A 20959-nucleotide genomic window follows, 5' to 3' on the forward strand; every position below is an offset into this window, starting at 1 on the left:
AGAAATGGGAAAGAGTGAAGGGAGACCAAAATGGACATATAAAATGGGATATGGAGAAATATTAGAGAAAATTCAAGAAGAGAGAGATCTGGGAGTGACAATTAAAGATAATCAACAGTTTGAGAGTCACGTTAATAGGATATTCGGTGATACGTATAAAATGGTGAGAAATACAGGTAACTCTCAATTTACACGAGTATTGTGTCCTTGAAGAGGTCGCGTAAATCAAAAACAATGTAAATCAAAAAAGAGGTAGGTTTCTATCGAAAAACAAATATTCACTTCATTCAGAGAGAGAGAGAGAGAGAGAGAGAGAGAGAGTATATCCATATCACCGAGATATCCACTCAGGCACTCAGTCTCAGCCTCACTCGTGTGAGGGAGAAATGAGGGACACCATGAGCGACTGGCTAGTATTGGTACCGGTACCGAGCAGTCTGGTACCAGTACCGTACTGTGTAGCTGGTACCTTTAGTACCGGTACTGGTACTGGTACCAGCCCACCCCTATTGTTGAGTAGTGTGGCAGCGTGGGTACTGTATTGTTGTTCAAGTGGCGCACGGAAAGAACTGAGCTCAGCTGTGTGGCCGCGGCGCCGTGTGAATCTAGTTGCGGGAGACATCTGGTGGCCACTCCATAAAATATCGCGTATAAGTGAAAAAACGTGTAAATTAAACATTTATTTGGATTTTGGACCCCACGTTATTTCAAAAATGCGTAAACCAAACTCGTGTAAATCAAAAGTTACCTGTATAGGATTAGCATTCCACTACATGGATAAGGATATGATGAAAAAGTTAATAAACACTATGATTAGACCGAAATTGGAATATGCAGAACCGGTGTGGTCTCCCCATAAGAAACACATAAAAAACTAGAAAGAATACAAAAATGGCAACAAAAATGGTTACAGAACTGGAGGGACTGACATATGAAGAAAGATTAAAGGAAATGGACCTACCAACACTGGAACAAAGAAGAAAAAGGGGAGACCTAATACAAATTTATAAATTATTGAGTAAAATGGAAGAAGTAGATAATGAGGAGTTACTACTAAGAGAAGGAAACACCAGGAACACAAGAGGACACAGTAAAAAATTGAGGAAGGGAAGATGCTTGAGAGACATAAAGAAATATAGCTTCTCACAAAGAAATATAGAGGTTTGGAACAGACTAAGTGAGGATGTAGTATTGGCGAAGAGTGTGCAAAACTTTAAGGAAAAGTTGGACAAATACAGATACGGAGACGGGACCACACGAGCGTAAGTCCAGGCCCTGTAAAACTACAACTAAGTACAACTAGGTAAATACACACACTTTCTCTCTGGGTAAAAGCATGAGGCTAGGTATGAGGGAAGAAGGCAAGGGAGCAAGGTAATGTGCCCCTCTCAAGGTTCTAATTAACAACTACAGGAGACGAGGAGGTTCTTACATTTTCCCGATAAATTTTGGGGCCATTATGAATGTGTTTATCTCTAATGTCTAATCACAAGGATAGGGGACACTCATCACAAGGGAAACAAGAAAGCATTAAGAAACACTTGAGATGTCTTACCCAGCAGATTTTGTAGTTCACTGCCATCCAAGGAGACATTGCCAGTCTCATTATTCACGATAATTATCACTGTTTTCCCGGAGCTGGCATTCCCAGGTGCAGAAACGTCCGAACAGTCCTTCACAAATGAGCTCGACATCTGAAATTAAAAAAAAAAATTATTATAAAATCATTAAAGATATTCCCATCACTGTACTTTCCATAACATAGTACTATAGTCCACTGCCAGGATAAGCTTGCCTATAGTGGTGGGCCACCATTTTCATGTGGTGAGTCAGCTGGTCCCTCCCTCCCCCACCAAGACCCTAGTCATGTGATCACTGGTTCAGTATGCATGGAGTGCATGGGGTCCTCTACAGAACACAGGCCATGCTACCCATTACTCCATGGGATACAGTTGAGCTTTGATCAACACTCAAGTTATTTTCTTATATATATATATATATATATATATATATATATATATATATATATATATATATATATATATATATATATATATATATATATATATATATATATATATATATATATATATATATATATATATATATATATATATATATATATATATATATATATATATATATATATATATATATATATATATATATATATATATATATATATATATATATATATATATATATATATATATATATATATATATATATATATATATATATATATATATATATATATATATATATATATATATATATATATATATATATATATATATATATATATATATATATATATATATATATATATATATATATATATATATATATATATATATATATATATATATATACAGAATCCAACAAGAGTCCCTTTGATGAGCAGATATGGATTTATGAAATAAAAGACAGACTTAAGTATGAAAGAAGGGCAAAAAAAAGGGGGGGGAATACCTAATGAGTTAACAGTTAACAGTTTAGTAGAAACTTCATCAAATTAAAAGAATGATCGAAAAGTCTGAAATTAGATGGAGATGCTGACCTCCAAACTAAAGCACAGTACAGTCAGCGACAATTGACATGGCCGCGGGAAGACACTAATCGCAAATTCCTATTCAATGCAAGTACTCCTCCCGTCCTTGAGGAGGGAAAAAAGTTGCCTGGCAACTCAGGCGAGGTGTCACTCAAACTTTGATGGGTATTTAAATCAAAGGTCAGTCCTGATTATGCCTTTGTGGTGGATTATTGCTTGACCGCTGCCCTCCCTAAAGCCATCCGCGCGACCTTGCCTCGTTCACGGAAATTGCCAAGTGCAAGTGTTAGAAGATGTTGAAGGCGTACACGAGCCAAGATCACATTACAAGACTGATACAGTGTTATAAACTAGGACTAGACAACCACCAGACAAGTGTGGAAACCGGTGTGAGTGCACATACAGTACGGCAGCTTGTTTCAAAATTCAAAGCGAGTGGAGAGTGTAAGATTCCCCACCACAAATATGGTGGAGGAAAGCCCTCCAAGATTTGTAACAGAACTTTGAGGCTCATAAGGTTTGAGTTAGAGAAAAAAAAACATTACAGCAAAGCAGATCAAAGAAAAGAATGCCAGCCTTCTACAAGGAGTGACCGTACGTTCCATTCAGAGAGCCATACGAAACAAATTGAAATACAAGAAAGTACGTGCCCGCAAACAGCCGTTTGTGACAGAAGCCCAGCGAATGAGGAGGCTTGAGTTTACACAGAAATATGCTTCTTGGCCTGGCCGCAGTGAAGGGGTTAACCCTTTTGTTGCTAAACGCTCGCAGCAAGCACTAGCGTAACTTGCCGGTGGTGCTAAACGTTCGCTGCGAGCTCCAGTCACACTCAAATTTGCCACGAATGAGTGTGTTCCAACACTATTTCTCACCCCACAGCATTGCCAATTCAGTGGGTTTTCCAGTAAATTTGGTGGAAAATCATATGAGCCTAGCGCAGAAAATCTACGGACGAGCAACTGGTGGATGTTGTTGTCCAATATAGCGGCATTTTTGCATAGCTTCACCTATCACCTGACTGATATTTTGACCAAATAGTTGTAAATTTTGCAGTTGGCAATACTGCCCTGCCAGCACCCCATCATCAAGAGCTCTACTCAGTAGTTGCCTTACAGCTGACCGTCACGCACGTGTAAATGTACACCTTCATAGGCAACATCCCCTGAACGTGCCTGTAGATTCGCAGGATTACACTACCAAATCTTATAGATCTTGACCTCCTCTTTCCAATGGTGTTTTTGTTTTTTAGCTGTGATGAATAGTTTTTGAGATACAGCAGTCAAATGACTGAACATGCCTGTACATTCACAGGAGAGGCTTACATAACCGAATCTTATAGATCTTGACCTCCTCTTTCCAATGGTGTTTTTGTTTTGTAGCTGTGATGAATAGTTTTTGAGATATAGCGGTTAAAAGAGATTCCCTTCCCCTGCTGGAGTTCCCGAACGCGCCTGGGGGGATAGTCTCGTTGCGAGCGCTTAACAAGGAAAGGGTTAAGAGAAAACAATCTTCTAGACACATCAGAAGAAGCAGACCTTTGTCATCAATGTGGTAGTGTCATGCAAGGAAAACGAAAGTATGGCAGAAGTGGGGAATTCCGACATATATTTTGCTGTCCTCAAAAGGGACTGCTGTTTGTTCAGCAAGAAAACCCATTTTTCCATTATACAAACATAAACATTAAATTACATTGCAATCTGAATATGTGTGAAATTTTTGAACTGGTGTTCTTGTTTGTACTGGAAAGACCAATGAATACTGTAGTGACTAACAGGATCGTCTTCCAGTACGAGATAAATGACTGGTATGTGCTGAGGTGTGTGTAGAGCCATCGTTTCTCATTGTCAAGGAGGCAAGATGATTGGCACTGATGATAACCCCCATTCAGATTGACGAGGCAAGATTTGCTGGTCTACTGAAATACAACCGTGGGAGAATCTTAACCCTTAGAGTACGGGTGGCGATATATTTCTCTGGATGCTGTGCACAGGGAAAATTTAGACATTTAAGAGGTGGAAATGGTGTCTTTCTTCTTTGCAATTATTGTATATTCATCAAATATATATGGTGGTATAATAAAACTTCTCTCCTAATAATAATAAAAAAGTTATGACAGCCAAAAATATTGCTCATTTTCTCGTGGCCATGACGCGTCGCGTGGAAGCACCCTACTTGCTCTCTCTCTCTCTCTCTCTCTCTCTCTCTCTCCCCCCCCCCCCCCTACTTGCCCCTCCCTCCTCTGTCAATGTCACTACCATAGCAGTCATCAGAGTCACTGTCACTTTGATTCGCCCGTGCTCTACTTCTGCCCGGAGCAGAGGAAATGCTTGATGAGTCACAAGACATGACAGATGTATTCCGAACAAAAGTAGAAAACGATTTGTGGCCTTCAGTAGGGCGCACGCTGAGACGAATGAGTGTGTACGGATGCCAGATGCCTCCACCATTTTTCTGAGTCAAGAACTGGCGGTATATTTGAAACGTAGGGAGCGTAGAATGTGATGATTATATATATGATCCCCGTACGGGTGGGGTGTGTGGTAGCGCACTTATATATACGATCGCTGTAATGTAAGGGTTAAACAACTACAGTGCTCATCTCTCTGACGACAGTGACGAAGCTGCACAAAACAACAGGAACCACGGACATAGAAGTGATGATCCTTGGGTCTTTGTTCTCAAACAAGGCTCTGACTGTAGTGATTTCTATGTTGACTGGTGTTACAGAAACGCTCTATTGCCAATCATTGAGTGGGTATGTGAAAAAGGTTCGATGATTCATTCAGATGAATGGCCCGTATATAGAACAGGTAACTCTCAATTTACGCGAGTATTGCGTCCTTGAAGAGGTCGCGTAAATCAAAAACAATGCAAATCAAACAAGAGGTAGGTTTCTGTCGAAAAATAAATACCGTATTTTGCGGCGTATAACGCGCACCCCAAACTTTCAGACAACAATTTTGAAAAAAAATTCTTAAAATACGTATATACTCAGAAATATGTACAGGTTAAAGAACATTGACAATGTACAGTTTCCTGAAATTTATATATTTTTGGTGTAATCTTTACTACTTGAATTGACAAGTGTCCTTGAGTAAAGCAGTGAAAATGGCGGCCGGGCTGGTGTTGTGAGAAATACATCCCCGTAAAGAAACTGATGATGCACAGCTTCTGATATCATAATAAGCATATTATTCTCACCATCACTCGTAGGTTATGACAGACAACTAGGCAAGACACAATTCACATGGTTCTGGTGACACGGGCATGCAGCTGTTTGTTCTTCGGGTGGCTGTATGGTTTTCAAACAATGCAAATGGCGGCCGGGCTGTTACTGCGAGAAATATCTCCTCGTACATACTGATTATGTACAGCTTCTGAGATAATAATTAGCTTATTATTCTCACAGTCACTCGTAGGTTATGGCAGACAACTAGGCAAGACACAATTCACGCTGTTCTGGAGACACGCGGCATGCAGCTGTTTGTTGTGTGGGTGTGGTTGTGTGGTTTGTAAACAATGCAAATGGCGGCCGGACATGAAATAACTCCTCGTAAAAGACTCATAATGTACAGTTTCTGATATCATATTTACCCCATTATTCTCACTAATATTAATAATTAATAATGAACACATGGATATTTTTTTCCAATATGATTCTTTTATGCAGCTTGTACTGCTCCTTTGTCATACAATGGTAAGCCAGCTGTGACATCAAGATCAAGATCATACAAATGGCGCCCGACAGGAAAACAGTAAAACAGCAAGGCATGGGCGATCCTCCACTGATTTAATTTTTGTATATTTGTTATTTGATCGCCCTGTATTCTATGGTAACATATTATGAGACAGCCATGGACTATGAAGGATCATTAACAATAATAAAGGTAAGTTTGCAGTTGTTATTGGATAAGACGAAACACAGACCCTTGAAAACACTCCAAAGAAGAAAAAAATCATTAAAAATTTGTACATGCGGCATATAACGCGCAGGGCTAAACTTTCAGGCAACACCCAAAACACCTCCGTTTGACACGATACTTCCTAGATGTCCCCAGAATGAAATATACCAAATTTGCGGCGTGTAATGCGCACTTTTCTTCACTCAGAAAATGCCAATAAGTTACCCCTGCACAGTATACACCGATGGTTCAAATTTTGATTGATTTAAATAATGAATAGTGTGATGCAATAGAAAAGGAGTGTGAATAAGCAGAAGAGAGGAGGACATCACATGAATCGATAAAACCATACCGGGCACAAGAAGAAGACGTGCCACACGTGGGAGCCAAGGCACGGCATGAACACTAAACAAAACACACAACACCGCCATGGCGCATCAGTCACCAGTGTGCCAGGTACCTTTTTGGTGATGGTTAAAGCGGCTATTACACAGGAACAATATTGGCAGAGCAGGGTGCTTCCTGGCATGACTCTCCTAGGTGACCGTGGGGCAGACTAGTCTGGAGCTATTTCTGATGTGCTGCGGCCCAGTCAACTGACATTTTCTGGGATACATGTTCGAAAGAACAGATATCCATGGATGACTAAAGTGTTTACTGTAAACGCATTTTATTCTCATTGTAAAAATAACTATATTAAAACATAATAATTAATATGATTGAAAGAAATTAATCAACATCTATTTCAACTTGAAAGTAGGTATATGGTCCCTGAAAGTCAAGATCAAGACCAAGATTGCCCATCAAACGTAGCATCCCTGTGTGATTAGTTCCCTCAGTAGCTCAGCGAAAGTTACCGCCTGCACACTGTGCAGTGAGTGAATCTACCAACCAACCCTTTTGTTTATCATTTCAAAGTCACAGCTGCTAAGGGTAAGAGCACTGTAATTCTTCAACCAACAGTGGAACACTTTGAACACAGAGAAGGGCACGAAGCAACATACGGTATCATAGTCATAATAATTATTGTAAGTAAGGTGGACAAATGTAATACTTCATACACGTCAAGTTCAGGGAAAATGTGGAGTTTATTTTTTCTAAATATACCTTGCCAAATTATAGGTGCGTCTTATACTACAGTGTGTCTTGTATGGCGGGAAATACGATAATCTAAACGCCATGGGTTACCGCCATATTACAGGGAACCACTAACAACATGATGTAGATCCTGTGACAGGAGTACACACACAAGCTATTGAGTGATCATGGTCAGGTGCAAAACAAATATTTTAGAGGGAATGAAAGGAGTTACTAGTGAGATTTTTCAGTCACACCTTGATCAATCTGCTGGAAAATACAAAAAAGATGCAGCTGATATGTTTGTGGCATTCCTAAATGATATATGAATTGTGTACCATTAAAAGACTTAAATATAAGTTGACAATTAATATACTGTTTAGCATGTTTGGATTTGATTTTGACATACTATTGAGCATTTTTATGATATAACATTGATATGTTATTTAGCATTTTTTTATAATTGTTTTGAAGATTCTTATTCAAATGTAACATTTATCATTTTTGATAATTATGATTTTGTTGATTTTGATGATGGTGTCATATAATAATAAATAATAAATCATTATTCAGCACTATTGAACTTGTTTCATCCTGCATTATAAGGTTCTTATGTTGGGGTAGACTACAGCTGAATTCTAAAGATGGTGGTAGACTGTACACTACAATGTAAATGGCCTTGTAGACCGGACACTAAAGCGACACCCAATAGAGTGAATAGACAATCGTGCATGGAATCATCCAAATCAGGGTTTCTGTAAGAAAATATGTACACTGTTGAATTTAAACTTAGTTTTATTGTCATGACTTCATGACACTTACATTCACCTTTCAGCAGAGGTGGGCACCCACTAATTTTTTGCTAGTCCGCAATTCGCAATTCCGCTAACTTTGTTGGGCATTCCACTAATCCGGCTTTGCCGGTCCGCTATCGCAAATCTGCTAATGCTAACGCTAATAAATTTTTTTAGTCCACTAATGAAGTCCGCAACAGTCCGCTAACCATTTTTTAGTCTGCTAACCCTTTATTGGTAATTAAAAACTGACGTAAAAAAATCGCTCCATTTTAAAATGTAAATCACTGTGAAAATATAAAAATAAATCAGATACAAATACTGCAAGGAATACGTCTTTAAAACACAACGAGTTAATGCAAACTGCCTCCCACACAGGTTGCTGGGACAGGCTGGCTGCGCAACAGACAGTTCTAGAATATTCCCACCCACGCAGCCTGCCGCATGCGTGCTGCGCAGACTGGCTGCGCATCAGACAGATCTAGAATAGGGTGGCCAGATTTCTGGAAGTGAAATCCGGGATGCTTTAAAAAAAAACAAATAAATAAATAAATAAAAAAATCCGAGACAGTGCATGAAATCCGAGACATTTCCAGGACAATTTTATTTCTGGGACGAACCATTAAAATTCGGGACGTCTGGCCACCCTGATCTAGAAGTTTCTTCACACTTTCAAGAATATTCGTGAACTTCCTGGAAATTTCACTGTTGGTTTTTTTTTAAAGTTTGCATTAGCGGACTATAATTTTGGCATTCCGCTAATTTTTCAAATTTTCCGCTAACGCTATTCAGCAAATTTTTTGTTAGCCCACTATTGCGGATTAGTGATTAGCGGACTTAAATTCTGGAATGCCCACCTTTGCCTTTCACGTAGCAAATGCCAACATAGCCTTAGTGGAGGTACATGTACATGCCCTTTTCCCTGGGATATGAAGTTCCTTCTTACAGATAACCCTAAGGAATGTCTAAAATCAGAGCCAAGTGCTTCTGAGCAACAGAGAATGCCATGGTTTAAAGTTTAAACCCTTAGACTAAGGGTGTACAGTCATACCTCGGTTTACAGGTGTCTTAGTTTACGAGCGTTTTGATTTACGAGCAAAATAAAATCTCAAAAAATGCATTGGTTTACGAGTGGTGAGTTGGTATTCGAGCATCCTGTTTGTAAGTCCTTTTTTTTTTTTTTTTTTTTTTTTTGTGTGTGTGTGTGTGTGTGTGTGTAATTTGTCACCACCTCAAGGGTGGCACAGGCTATATGGAGGCTGTCAGGGTCAAGCACATATGTCGCTCCGAGAAGGGACCACAACCCCTTGCTGGGTGATGGCTCATGAAGAGGAGAGAAGGATGCTGATAGACCGACTCTTTCGGCTGACATCAGCCTAGCCGACAAAGTCGGTCCTTTGATGAGGACTGGCATGTCTTTTTGAAACAAAGTCGGTCCTTTGATGAGGACTGGCATGTCTCTTTGTACAGGTCGAGGACGTGAGCGTGGGTTCACTTTGTTCGCTTCAAGACGAGAGTGCTCAAAGTGGAAAACAATGGGAATAGAGTCTCAGTTAGGGTGGCCACCTTGTGCTAAAAAAAAATAAGGAACACATCCCATTCTCCAATACAGAATGAATCCATATTTTAAGGAACGGATGGCAACCCTAAAATTTCTCGAGCCTGCCATGACTGACAACCACTGCCCACTGCTGGTGAAGTCAGGAGGAAGAGGGGAAGGACGTTACGACGCGTACTTTACATGTGTTCCAGGGACAAACAATTTTCTGGACTGGTTTTGTGGTTCACCAAAAAATGCACTCACTACAGATACAAAATACTGAATTTTATCTGCTTAACCATCCAGACAGCCAAATGCGGAACAAATGGTGTTCCATATTTTAAGGAAAGGGTGGCAAATTGGCAACCCTAGTCTCAGTCCATGTTGTAAACTTGTAGAGATAGCAACCGTGTGCTCGTGTTTGATTGCATTTGTGTTCTGGTGTGCGATCTTTGTGTTTTCAGCACTACAGTATGCGTTCTTTGAGCTTTAACAATGTTCCCCAGAAAGCTGGATAAAAGGGATGGTGCTGCAAAGAAGAAAACAGGAATGGCGGATACTATGCTCACAACAGGAACGAAGTGTGAGCCTCGGCGGCTTGTATGCCCTACTGGACATGGCTGACTCCTATTCACCATCCATCTCAGACGATACGTCGGGTTAGCTTCACGTTGGTGGTTGAACGTAGTCCCGGTACCTCGAGAATAGGGAGACTGCGGCTGCTAAACTCCTGTGTGAAGCCTATACCTTGAGCGTAGTTAGCAGTTGCGGGAGTCTCCGTAACAACCGTAACACACTGACTTGTGTTTTATATTATTTATCATTGCTATATGTTAGTAAAATTACTTTATTTTGGTAAAAAATAATGTAAAATGATTATTATATAAATATTTTTTTTAAATATGGGACACATTAATGGCATTCATATTAATTTCAATGGGGAAATTCGCTTTGATGTACGACTTGTTTTGGTGTGTGAGCAAAATTCCAGAATTAATTTAACTCATAAACTGAGGTATGACTAGTTATATAATACAGTTATACAGCCATACCTCGATTTACAACCTTAATTTGTTCCAGAATTTTGCTCACAAATTAAAAAACTTGTAAACCATAACGAATCCACACTGCAGTGCTGAAAACACAAAGATGGCGCACTAGAGGACAAACATAAGCAGACACAGGAGCACGGGTGCTACCTCTGCAAGTGTACAACGCGGACTGAAAGCCCATTCTCATTGTTTTCTACTCTGAGTGCTCTGGTCTTGTGGCTAACAAAGGAACTCACACTGGCATCTTCAACATGTACAAACAAGATGTTCATACACCAAGTAACGGCTCGTAAACCAAGGCTCCCCCCCCTCGTAAATCAACTCATCATATTACATTTATTATTATGTACGTGAGGTGAGAAAGGGATGCTTAACCCACAGATTTGTCCACTGTTTTTCTTCTTTCATCAGGATCACACAGGAGAATGATGAATTAAGGGCTGCCTTGAGTGTCCACTGGGTGACTAGAGTCTGTTTCATTCCATCTGTCCACTCGTGAACGTAGATGTGGCACCTGCACATTGTTAGTCCGTGATTGCGTGAAGATCAACTTTTTATTTTCAGTGATATCTGAATGTTTGTGTATACAAAGAACCCTCAAACCGTTTTATATAAACCACAAATATATCGATTTGCACCAATAATATACCATACAAGCACACGAAAGACAAACTTCTATCAAACAGCATAGTCAAATCATACTCAAACGATCTATGGCCTTTCAAATCACTGATCTCTATTATATTAGAGATCAATGTTTCAAATACGTATATTTCATCTCGCTGCAGGAACATATAATGACTTTGGCTCTGCAAGTGCCTATACGTAAGAAATGTTGATAATTTGTTGCATGTATATAACATGGGTAATATTCGAAATAGCCTATAATAGTATGGTACATGTGTATGAAATTTGCAAGTTCACCTTTCAGTCCTTCCTGTAATCACTATTGTAATCATGATTAATACATCATGTAATCATAATCGTAATCGATTACATATAATTTAATTGTAATTGTAATCGTGAAAATATGAAGTAATCTTAATCGTAATCGATTACATAACATAACTAATCGCCATATGTCTGATCCCAACAGCCCCAGAGGTAGCAAGAGAGTATACGTAGCCACCACCTGACATAATGGTGGCAGCTTGGTTCATGATCACACAGACACAGACTAGCCCACTGACCTATCAAAGACAGGAGAGGCTGCCTGTCTTGACCGAAATGAGGGACCAAAGAGGTGTGTTGCTAGCCACAGCACACGACTAATGCACCTCTCAACCTCCAGGACACCCATCTTCCAGCCTTGCAGGGATGCCACACACAGCAAGACATCCCATGGCATGGGAAGACTAAGGTTAGCGTCCCTGGCTACAAATCTGCAAGCCCTGGCCTGGGCAGTTGGCGCACAGCCCACTAAGCTGTTCATCCTTCCTTTCGGGATGATCGATAAATGGGTGCCTGGGGAAACTTGGGGGAGGTAGAGTGTGGTAACCTGGATGTTACACTGGCCCTGCATCTGGTTGAGGGTTCTCTCCATGGGCTCAAAGGGCCGACAGGCTGGAGATGAGAACCACTGTCATGCACAGCTATAGCATATGCTCCCAACTTTGCCTTTATCTTTACCTTGTGTTGTTAAATGGTCATCCTGTAACTTTACATTTGCCTGTAAATACAGTATGTACTGGAATCAAGAATTTAAATAATTTATAGTACAGTAAACCTTTGCTTTTAGAGACCTCAATATGATAAATTTCAGCTCTGACAAACTTTTTTGTCTTCCCGGTATGTGCAAGGATTTACCAAACAAATTTGGTAATTCCGGGGTAAAGTTTGGTGGAGGGCTGGCCAAACATGTACATGCACGTCAGTCAGCATAACATGGTGCCCAATGTATAATTATTGTTTTAATTTCCCTGCAAGGGGTGCAGTACTTGTGGTGACTGCATGTATGTAAGTATACAAACTTTCAGCTCATGTAACTAACCATCATCATCATCATTTCATCAACACCTGCTCCTAGGAGCTCCCACCAGGGGATGGCCACGGCAGAAGAGTTTCCATCTTTCTCTATCCAGACACTCCCTCCTTGCCTTCTCAAAGTTTCTCAAGGATCTTTCACCCCTCTCCCTAACATACTCATGCACCCTATCTCTCCATTTCACTGGAGGCTGTCCTCTAACATTCCCTCCCTCTATCTCACTCACATACACCCTCCTGGTCATCTTACTCTCCTCCATTAGCTCCATGTGACCAAACCACTTTTAAGTCTGTTGCTTCACTTCTTCCACCACTCCACACTTCTTCCCTATTCCAAAACGCTCATACACACTTTCATTACTCATTCCATCCATTCTACTCACACCACATGCACACTTCAAATAACTAATTTCCACTGCCTGCACTCTAGACCTCTGACTTTCATTTCAGGCACATGTTTCACTTGCATATGTGAGGCTTGATAATATTATTGTATTTTTCAAATCCCTCTTTACCTCCATGCTCACACTTCTGCCATTTATGATTCGTCCCAGAGACCCTACCACCCTTCTTCCTTGCAATGCCCTTTCTCTTATCTCTCCCTCCGTAACACCATGCTTACACATAACTGATCCAAGGTACTTATACTCATTAACCTCCTCCGTTTCTTCACCATTCAAAATTATTTTGCATTCTTTTTCATTCACATTCAATTCCCACTCTATATGGGCATACAAAATCTACAACCTCACTTCTACTCTGCTCACAAACCACCACTTTACTTTTGTTGACATTTACTTTCAGCTTTCTCCTTTTACATACACTATCAAAAACACTGACCAAATTTTATAAGTCACTCTCATTTTCTGCAATGAGCACTGTGTCATCAGCAAATAAGATTGAATTCAGCACCCACTTCCTTCCCTCAGCGTACATTTTTACTCCAACTTCCCCAACTTTGCCCTTCATTTCTCTCATAACACCATCCATATAAATATTGAACAACCATGGTGACATGACACACCCCTGCCTTAAGCCCACTTTTATCTCAAAATGTTCACTTGTTTTTCCACAAATTTTGACACATGCAGATGCATCCTCATAGAAAGACTTTATTGCATTAAGCAGTTTTCCTCCCACACCATATATCTTTAAAACATCCCACAATGCCATTTAATCGATTCTGTCATAAGCTTTTTCTAAATCCATGAAGGCAGCATATAGTTTTTTCCTTTTGCTAATACTTTTTCTGCTACAATCCTGAAGGAAAATATTTGATCCACACATCCCCTTCCCTTCCTGAAGCCTCCTTGTTCTTCACTGATTTTCTCTTCTGTAAGTCTTTGCACCCTCTCTATTAAGACTTTTCCATATATCTTTCCAGGTATACTTAGGAGACTTATAGTCTTATACCTCTATAGCTCCCACACTCTACTCTCCTGCCCTTCCCCTTGTAAACTGGGATAATGATGGCTTTTGTCCAGTCTGCTGGCACCCCCACCCCCCCCCATGCCACTTTACATATCCTGACCATCCATTTAGTAACTACATCTCCACACTTCAACATTTCTGCTGTGATTCCATCAATTCCTGCTGTCTTTCCATTTTTTAATCTTTTTATTGCTTGATTTACTTCATCATATGTTATACTTTATACACTCCTCCTCTACCTCCACTCAAAACTGCTGCTGTCACAGCTGCTGGACGTCCATCCTCAAAATTCATTAAGTTTTTGAAATATTTTCTCCATCTCTCTTTCACAGCTTCCCCGTCTTTCAACATCTTTCCATTCTCATCCATAACCATAGCTGGGCACGATAACAGAAAACCTTATTCCCGATAACTGATAACTGATAATGGAAAACCTTATCGGAGATAACCGATATCCGTTAACTGGAGACACAAATATAGGCGATAACCGATACCCGATATAAATTCACAATTCCGATACTAGCTAGTGATAAGTCCGATAGGCGAAAACGATACTATATTGATATTTCAAATAAAAAAACATAGATGAATTAAAATTTTCATCATCTGTATTTTAGAAAACTTACAAAACCTGAAAACCACACGTTGACATGTACCTATGGACGGTAATACTAGTAGCACCTGAGCCGGTGTTGTGTTATTTGGCTTCCCCACCGTCAAAAGCTGGCGCTTTTGTTTACAAACACTGGTCTCTCGTGAACTGCGCATGCTCAGACCAGTAAGCGTAGACCTGTTCAGTCTCACAAAGATTTTTAACCATAATTAAGAGTTGCTGGAAGGCTGAATCAGACATACAGTACCACTACCACCATCCCCGCTGTTTCTAGAACGACACTCTGTACGAGTTGTATTTATATGTACTGAGTGTCGTTCTAGAAAGCTGAGATGAAGGCATGTCTGATTCAGCCTTCCAGCAACTCTTAATGTTGAAAAGCTTTGTGAGACTGCAGGGCTACACTTACTGGTCTGGTATCTTGATTCACTGAAGACCAATGTTTGTAAACAAAAGTGCCAGCTTTTGACGACGGGACACCAAATAACACAACACCGGGTGCCTTCTATACCATGGCATGCTCACAAACGAATATAGATTATCAAAGCTGAGGCAGTGAATAATCATTTTGGGGGCAAAGTTAAATGATTTTACTCTTTGATATATTGATTTTTGAGTCTAACATAAAAAAATAACTTAGTGTTTTAATGTTGATCTAAGTATGAAATCTCTTCACCGAAGATATTTCATACCCTGAAGTTTTTTCATACAACACCGGGCGCCCAGGCCACACATGCGCAGTAGGGAGGAGACAACGTTTTTTTTTCTGAGGCGGAAAAAAAATAGCAATTATCGCTAGTTTGGCTACAAAAGTAACGAAGATACTGATATATATTTAAATAAGTAGTGGATGGTCGATAACCCAATCTCGTTATCAGCGATAAAATATCGCGATAACGCCCAGCTATGTCCATAACTTCATTAATTTTACTAACCAAATTTGTTATATACCAAAAGTTCAGATTCCTTGAATATAATAGATTTTTGGATATACTGTCATCCCCATACATCTAAGTGGTTCATTAAATGAGGGTTTACTGTAGCACAACATTTTTGTCCACCAAGAGTTGCAAAAAATGTCGAACACTGCATTGTCATTGCCGATTTCGTGTCTGTTTTCACGTATCAGCTGAGCAGCTGCTTTTACTTATGACCTAGTTAATTACCTATTTGAGATTTTCATTACCTGATTTTCATAAAAAGAAACATTCATTAGCAAAGATTTTGCTGTAGTGTGATATACTTGTGCATGTAAACCTATGCATGCTGAGAGGGAGGAACTGTTCTGATTTTGTAAATTCAAGATGCGTGTGTGTGTATTTACCAAGTTGTGAAACACAGGAAAAGAGCCATACTAGGCTCGTGCTGTCCCGTCTCCATAACGCTTATTATCCAGTTTGGCTTTAAATTCATGAATCGTTTTTGCACACACAGTCTCCTCGTCAAGTCCGTTCCATGTTGTTATGCTTCTGTATGGAAAACTGTGCGTGTGTATGTGTGTGTGTGTGTGTGTACGTTACTTCTCTGGCCCGAATTCGATTGACAATAACTGCAATGCTATAGTGAAACCAGTTTGACCAAAAGACCGTTTTGGCGTTGTCTCCCGCCACTCTGCCACACAGTGCCAACACCCATCTCCTCTCACGTGTTAGGTATGGCCAAGATATTAACAAGGTTCTGATGGTAAGAGAACCAATTAGGACACGTAGTAATGGGTTTAAACTGGATAAGTTCAGATTCAGCAAGGACGAAGGCAAAAAAACTGGTTTACTAACAGAGTAGTGGATGAGTGGAGCAGGCTGCGCAATCAAGTTGTGAGTGCTAATACAGTGGTCACGTTAAAAATTAGATCAGATATTTTCATGGACGATGCTAGGTGGATTTAGGTTCACAGTAGCTGCCTTGTACAGGCCCACCGGCCTCTTGCAGACTCCTTACGTTCTTATGTTCTTATGTACAGTTGAAAAAGAAAAGGGCAGACACTTCATGGTGGTGCATCTTTTGTTGACATGTTATTCATGTAAAAAAAACTTGATTTAGTTAATCTTTCTTAACCAGACTTGGCTGGGATTCTGGCAAGTGGCCTATTTTGCATCACAGGTGATAAGCCTAATACGCTGTACGCCTAGGAATTCTAAGTCTGTGTTGTGGTGTTACTGTGTGAAGTGTTTGTGTTCTCCAGTGCTTATTGTATTTATACAGCCCCAATGTCCAGTTTTCTGGACAAGCCTGGGAAAATCAGATAGATAAATTAATGTAGGAATTGTGTAACATAATTTGATATTTTTTTCCAGAGAAAAAATTGTTTTCAGCATAAAAAAAAAGTAACAGGAAACAATAAAGCTGCTGGGAAGAGGCGGTGGACCTTGATAACAGTGGTGAACTGAGGGAATATAGGTAACTCGATTTACACGAGTTTGGTTTACGCGTTTTTGAAATAACGCGGGATCCAAAATCCAAATAAATGTTTAATTTACACGTTTTTTCCACTTATACGTGATATTTTGTGGAGTGGCCACCAGATGTCTCACGCAACTGGACTCACGGTGCCGCGGCCACAAAGCTGAGCTCAGTTTTTCCCGCGCGCCACTTGAACAACAATACAGTACCCACACTGCCACGCTACTCAACAAAACAATAGGGGTGGGCAGGTGCCGGTACCAGTACCGGTACTAATGGTATCAGCTATACGGTACGGTACCGGTACCAGACTGCTCAGTACCGGTACCAGACTGCTCGGTACCGGTACCAATACTAGCCAGTCACTCAAGTCACTCATGGTGTCCCTCATTTCTTCCTCACACGAGTGAGGCTGAGACTGAGTGCCTGAGTGGATATCTTGGTGATATGGATATTCTCTCTCTCTCTCTCTCTCTCTCTCTCTCTCTCTCTCTCTCTCTCTCTCTCTCTCTCTCTCCACTGAATGAAGTGAATATTTATTTTTCGATAGAAACTTACCTCTTGTTTAACATTGTTTTTAATTTATGCGACCTCTTCAAGGACACAATACTCGCATAAATCGAGTTACCTGTATCTAAACTTTATCCAGTGAAGAGAAGGAGTATGGTGATTGAGAGAATATGATAGAGACAAGTGAAAGTGGTGAGGATGCACCGGGAGGCAGAGAAGGAAAAAGACTAGCTGGCAGTGATGAGATGGCGCATGTGTCACCCTTGGCTAGCCCTACCTGACACTGCTGATGAGGGAGAAAAAATGCCATATTCCACCCCAGAAAAATCCACCTCCCCACACATTTTCACCCTAACCAGCATCACCTATCCCTTCCTCGTTGACCCAAATGAACCCCAACCTGGCCCATCACATGGACCCCCTTCATCCCACGTACACCAACTGTTACCTCACTCATTCATGCCTCATCGCCCTCATCACCTCTCGTACACCCCATTGAACCCCAACCCGGCCCTTCACATCACCCTCACCCTAGGATGACCCCTCAACCCCAACTCCGCAGCAGCCAGCCAGACAAGGCATACCCTTCCTATTTCAGCATGGTCCACAGCAACCTGTGCACCATAAGGCCTGGGAGGACTGGAGCAACCCAGAGAACATCTTGACTCTATGTGGGGCAGTATTGTGGCTGGCTGTGATCCTTAGAACATTTTCTTGTATTTTTTACTTCTTTTTACATATTTTTTTATTTATATTTTGGTAATGGTCCTAATTTGATTTACCAATTAAAGTAATGCTTAATTCAGGAAAGACTTGTATTTTATGTAGAAAATAATAGGAAAACATTTTGTACCATTTCTATAACAATTTATAACTTCTAAATTATGTCCAGGACACCAGATGGATCTGGTGTTTACGTAATATTTTTTTAAAGCCTTGGTGATCTAGAGCTAAAAGTACTGAACAAAAATGTAGCAAAAGTCCAGGGAAGGTACTGAATATTGGCAAATGCTGGACTGAGTATGATAAATTTCCAGGAATGGGCCGTGGCCCTCGGTCTATAGGAATTCACAATTCCCGAACTTTGGTGGTACCCAAACAGTTGCTACTCCCTATTAATCTGGGAAATCAAGGGTTGAGTGAATCCTTTTTTTTTAAAGTTTTGAAAATTATGAACATGACGATAAAAAGCAGGGGTGTGGAGTCGGATTTTCAAAACTCCGACTCCGACTCCGACTCCAGTAAATTTAAATGTTGCGACTCCGACTCCGACTCCGACTCCAGTAAATTTAAATGTTGCGACTCCGACTCCGACTCCAGGAAATTTGAAGGTTGCGACTCCGACTCCGACTCCGACTCCGTTTTTTTTTTTTTTTTTTTTACAGTATGATATATATATATATATATATATATATATAAATATATATATATATATATATATATTTATATAGATATATATATAGTTATATATATATATATATATATTTTTTTTACCATCCTTGGATATCACTTAGCAATTATCCTCCATGATAGAATTAAATATACACATTAGCTCATGCAAAACACCATAAAATATGGCAAAAGGGATACCTGTACTATCTGTTGTCAGGGTGGTTGTTGCGGCATGTACCGCCCTCCTTCCTTAAGGTATATCCTCAAGAAAATACAAAATAAAAAGCATGAAAAAATATTAAAAATACCAATATTCCCGCAGACTGTTTGATTGGACATATCTTCCAAAACGTCAATTTCTCCCAATTTGTAAGAATCTCCATGAAGTGAAATCTTTACTAAAAAAATTAGCACGTAAAGGAGTCGGAGTCGCTCATATTTTTACCAACTCCGACTCCGACTCTGACTCCAATTCCGACTCCGACTCCGACTCCGACTCCAATTCCGACTCCGACTCCGACTCCGACTCCGACTCCGGCCAAAAGTAGCCGACTCCTCGACTCCTCGACTCCTCGACTCCGACTCCGACTCCACACCCCTGATAAAAAGCTCAGCTTCCTTTAGTCACCATTAAGGCCACACTGCCACCTCTTCTAAACAGCCTTTTTGCAGTTGGGTGTGTATACCAGATAGGAACAATTTTTTTAATTTCAGCTACAAAAATATATCCCCATAGTGGGCAAAATTAAAGTGCTTATACAGAATATTTTCTTTATACTAATGCCTCATGGCTCGGTTTACAAGTTTAATTCGTTTTGGAATTTTGCTCTCAGACCAATAACCTTGTTAACCAAAACAAATTTCCTCATGTAAATCAATGTGAATCCCATTAACCCTTTCGATGCTAAATGCTCGCAGTGAGGACTAGCGTAACTTGCCGCTGGTGCTAAATGCTCGCTGCGAGCGCCAGTTGCACTCAAATTTCCTACGTATGAGTGTTCCAACACTATTTCTCACCCCACAGCATTGCCAATTCAGTGGGTTTTCCACTAAATTTGGTGGAAAATCACATCAGCCTAGCGTGGAAAAGCGCAGAAAATCTACGGACGAGTAACTCGTGGATGTTGTTGTCCAATATAGCGGCATTTTTGCATAGCCTCACCTATCACCTGACTGATTTTTTGACCAAATAATTGTAAATTTTGCAGTTGGAAATACTCTACTGCCAGCACCCCATCAAGAGATCTACTCAGTAATTGCCTCAATATGGCTGACCGTCGCGCATGCACAGATGTACGTCTTCACAGGTGTCACCCCCTGAACGTGCCTGTACGTCCACAAGAGAGCCTTACATAACCAAATCTTATAGACCTTGGCCTCCTCTTTCCAATGATGTTTTAGTTTTTTTGCTGTTATGAATAGTTTTTGAAATACAGAGGTTAAAAGAGCAAGCACTAGTGTCACTTGCTGAACGTGCCTGTACGTTCACAGGAGAGGCATACATAACCGTGTCTTATAGATTTTGGCCTCCTCTTTCCAATGATGTTTTTTGTATTTTTAGCCGTGATGAACAGTTTTTGAGATACAGAGGATAAAAGAGCGAGCACAAGCGTCACTTGCTGGTGGTGCTAAAAGCTCACTGCAAGCGCCAGTTGCACTCACAGGCAACACCCCCTGAACGTGCCTGTATGTTCACAGGAGAGGCTTACATAAC

The 20959-nt window shown here is 40.3% G+C and overlaps 1 protein-coding gene across 7 annotated transcripts in view; it reads right to left on the reverse strand.

The window, feature by feature from the left end:
• LOC127008562 (death-inducer obliterator 1-like) overlaps positions 1–20959 on the reverse strand; it is a 68939-nt gene that overhangs the window by 31400 nt on the left and 16580 nt on the right. For all 7 annotated transcript variants that reach the window (XM_050880753.1, XM_050880751.1, XM_050880747.1 and 4 more), the window contains exon 2: positions 1556–1694. In XM_050880753.1, the coding sequence (XP_050736710.1) occupies positions 1556–1694 (139 nt within the window). The remainder of the gene's footprint in view (positions 1–1555; positions 1695–20959) is intronic.

This window comes from Eriocheir sinensis, chromosome 38 (genome assembly GCF_024679095.1).
Source record: "Eriocheir sinensis breed Jianghai 21 chromosome 38, ASM2467909v1, whole genome shotgun sequence".
Classification (NCBI taxonomy): domain Eukaryota; kingdom Metazoa; phylum Arthropoda; class Malacostraca; order Decapoda; family Varunidae; genus Eriocheir; species Eriocheir sinensis.